Below are 3373 nucleotides of genomic sequence, written 5' to 3'. Positions count from 1 at the left end.
AAAACATCTTCCAAAACATGTAAAACCTGAATCGATACCTTTTTTTTTCACGAGAGGATAAAAGTAAGAAAGAAAGGTGAAAGGGAAATTAAGTCAAGGCCTCTAGGGATCATGATCATCTTTTAAACTTCAGCACTTATAATTATAAATTTTATTTTTTAACTTTTTACTTCAGCAAAAATAATATAATGAAGTAAAATGTTACTCAAAATTATTAATGAAGCTCGAGTTTTTTAAAATCTGAAGTAAAATGTGTGTTTTTACTTCGCCCGTGTTATTATCGAAATTGATTGTTCCATGTTACTTCGTAATTAGTAACATGCGAAGTAACAAGTGGCAAAGTAAAATGTCAAAATTCTACTAGTGTTAATGCAAACTTGCCCTTAAATAAGTCCTTATCCATAAATATAAAATTTTAAAAATACCATTTAAGACTAAATATTATTAGCATGTAATAAAAAATAAATAATGACTAATACATTTTTTTTCATAATAGTACTGAATCATTCTTCAGTTAACAAGTTGTCTATCAACTCACTTGTTCATGATACATCAAGAAATCAACACGACAAATCCCAAATGAAAAACAAATAGTTTGTGTAATTTTACTCATTTATTTATTTCACAAATGAAAAACAATAGTTTGTGTAATTTTACTCATTTATTTATTTCACAAATGAAAAACAATAAAAATAAAAAATCCAAAGTGTTTATCCTCTCTACTGCTACGAATCCTACAATCCCTTCATTTCGTACTAAAAGCGCAACTTGAAAAATATTCTTGGAACCCTAGAACATTCCCTATTTGATTTGCTTTTCCCCTCCACTTCAACCAATACTTTCCCCCCTCCAGCACTCGAAGTATTTTCCTTTTCAGTCTTCAAATGAAATGGGAGATGGAGATTGACGAGATCGAATCCGTGCTTGAAAAAATCTGGGATTTGCACGATAGGCTCAGTGATGCGATACACTCCGTTTCTCGGGCTCATTTCCTCAGTTCCGTCAAAAATCCGCGGAAATTCGACGAATTCTGTCTCAATCGGAGGAAAACGTCCACCGGTGACTCTGATCCGAAAATGGGACCTGGGTTTGTGTTCGTGAAGGAATCCGGGGGAGATGAAGATGATTTCGCGGCTCACGAGGCCAAGAGTTTGTATGCTATTCGTACCGCCCTTGAAAATCTCGAAGACCAGCTCGAGTTTTTCCATGTAAGTGTTGACATTCAGTTTTTAGTATGTTTATCCATTTATTTATATATTTTGGAGAAAGTTTCTATACGTTTTCTTTTACATGGTGGTGAATTTGAATGCTGTACAAATGTATTTGTTCCTTGATTCTTCTGCTTTGGTATGTATCTTGATTTGAAGGAGGTGTTGGGTCTCGGGTTTGTTGCGTCATTTGTTTTGTTGAGATTGTGAGATTCATTATGACATGTTGAATGCGTCTTCGCCCGCCCTTGAGCTCTGGCAATGATGTAATGTGGTTTGTTCCTTTACACATTTAATTAGCAATGAGAGATCTTGCCAATGTTTTTTGTCTGTATTGTGCTTCAATGCATTATTGTAGTTCTGTAATTTTAAGTTCGTCGGTTAAAATTTTCAATCTATAACAATAAAAATCTATTAGCATTCCACATTTAGAGTCTAAGTTCAAAATCCGGCTTCACGTTCTCCGAATTTATGATTTGCAACCGTTGGGAGATAAAACCAATAAGAAAAACATAGTTGAGCTGACTGTTTCGATGTTACTTGTGAACAGTCAGAAAATGAGCTACAGAATGCAATCTTCAACTCACTTGCTAGTGGGATTTCCTTGTAATAGTCGATTCCTGGTTTTAGTTTTTAATCTGTGTGAAGAAGAAGACATGCAACAGTATGATTTTTATTAACTCTAAAGCTGCTATGCATAACAATGGTGTTGGATCTAAGTCGCGGCGAGATTGGTCTAGAGGTTTGCTTGTTTTACGGGTATAGTTTCTGTAAAACGATTGTGATACATTACTTTGATGTACCAATTCACAGATGGTACAGACACAACAACGAACCGAGAGAGATGCTGCAGTTGCTCGACTAGAGCAAAGTCGCATTGTTCTTGCAATGAGATTAGCAGAACACCAAGGCAAGAAGTACAAAGTAATAGAAGAAGCCCAAGAATTGGTTGGTGATGTCCGGAATGCTGGCCAATTTGTTGCACTTGAACATCTCTACGGCTCTACGCAGTACCCTTCAGGCGAGAGCTTTATACAACAACAAAAAGGGACAAAACCAAATCCTCTTGTCAATTTCTTTCTCTCTGCTTTTACCGCCGTTTCCAATTCCCTCAAATTAGATAATACAGTTGGTATACTTGGTAATGCTGCTTTGCTAGCTGTCAGCATGCTTGCTTTTGTGCAAATGAATCAACGTCGTTCTGCATTTGACAGAGAGACGAGGAAAGCATATCACACACAGGTGGCTTCAAGTGATCGATTAACAGAATTGGACGTTTTCTTGGCTAGGGGTTGAGTTGGAGAGATGTTATTAGGCATTGTTTTTCGTGTGCTTGATTTGTGTTGGTTTATCAATACTTGGTTTTCGTCCAGGTCCATAATACAGAGAGATGTAGTGTGTAGTTTCCGGTTATCCATTTTTCGACTGTGTTAAAGTTTTATCAACGAGCTATCTCGACCCTGTATGTACATGAGATTGTTTGTAGTGCAGGTCCCACGTTTTGTAGCCCGATCTGTTCAGTTTTACAGACGTTGCGCAAGGTGATAGAATCTGGTGGTAGTAGACGATGAGAAAAATCCCAAGATTGTTTTGTTCTAAATACATCCGTTTCTTTGATGCAAAATAGCATATTTTGGTCTCTCTGTTGAAACTTGTAGTTCGATGCAATCGATTACCACCTTGGTCCTTGGTCTTTTTGACTCAGAAAATACGAACGTCGAGTTATGAATTGATCGGAATGGGGTTGATTCTTTAGTTACTGTTGTAATGAATTATTTTATGAATATAGTACCTTAATAAGTAGTTGTATTTTTCATTATTAATACTTCTTTGACCTCTGTTCAAACTTATCTATAATAATATAACATGATATAATGAGTTGGGCTTTCATAAAAGGGGTTTAATCGGATTAAAATCTTACAATTTCTATTTCGGGTTTCGTGTTTCGTGTTTTAGGCTTAAATTGTAAATAAAGTTGGCCCACTTAATGAATGGAATTAGCCCAGAACGATGAAATGGGTATCAAGCACAATTTTAAAAGCCATCTGTTGCCAAGCCCAAAATGTTTGCTCGCTGTTTTTACTATTCTCCAATTTTGGGTTTATTTTTATAATAATTTATTATTATATGGGTGGCAAATTAAGCATTTCTGAATGATATGAATT

The 3373-nt window shown here is 35.7% G+C and overlaps 1 protein-coding gene across 1 annotated transcript; it reads left to right on the top strand.

Moving 5' to 3' along the window:
* The first annotated feature begins 753 nt into the window (after positions 1–753).
* On the top strand, positions 754–2937 carry LOC140866626 (plastid division protein PDV1). Its single transcript, XM_073271655.1, has 2 exons — positions 754–1208; positions 2022–2937. The coding sequence occupies exons 1-2, from the start codon at positions 885–887 to the stop codon at positions 2502–2504; spliced, it is 807 nt and encodes a 268-aa protein (XP_073127756.1). The 5' UTR covers positions 754–884; the 3' UTR covers positions 2505–2937.
* The last annotated feature ends 436 nt before the right edge of the window (positions 2938–3373 follow it).

The sequence above is a fragment of the Henckelia pumila genome, chromosome 4 (assembly GCF_033568475.1).
Source record: "Henckelia pumila isolate YLH828 chromosome 4, ASM3356847v2, whole genome shotgun sequence".
Taxonomy (NCBI): Eukaryota; Viridiplantae; Streptophyta; class Magnoliopsida; order Lamiales; family Gesneriaceae; genus Henckelia; species Henckelia pumila.
The sequence above is the reverse complement of the archived record's forward strand: the minus strand, read 5'-3'. Positions and strand labels throughout refer to the sequence as shown.

Bases quoted from the DNA above. Each gene is read 5' to 3' on its own strand.
- LOC140866626 (XM_073271655.1), top strand. From the start codon at position 885: ATGAAATGGGAGATGGAGATTGACGAGATCGAATCCGTGCTTGAAAAA. The intron at 1,209-2,021 runs GTAAGTGTTGAC...ACCAATTCACAG, and splicing joins ACCAGCTCGAGTTTTTCCAT to ATGGTACAGACACAACAACG.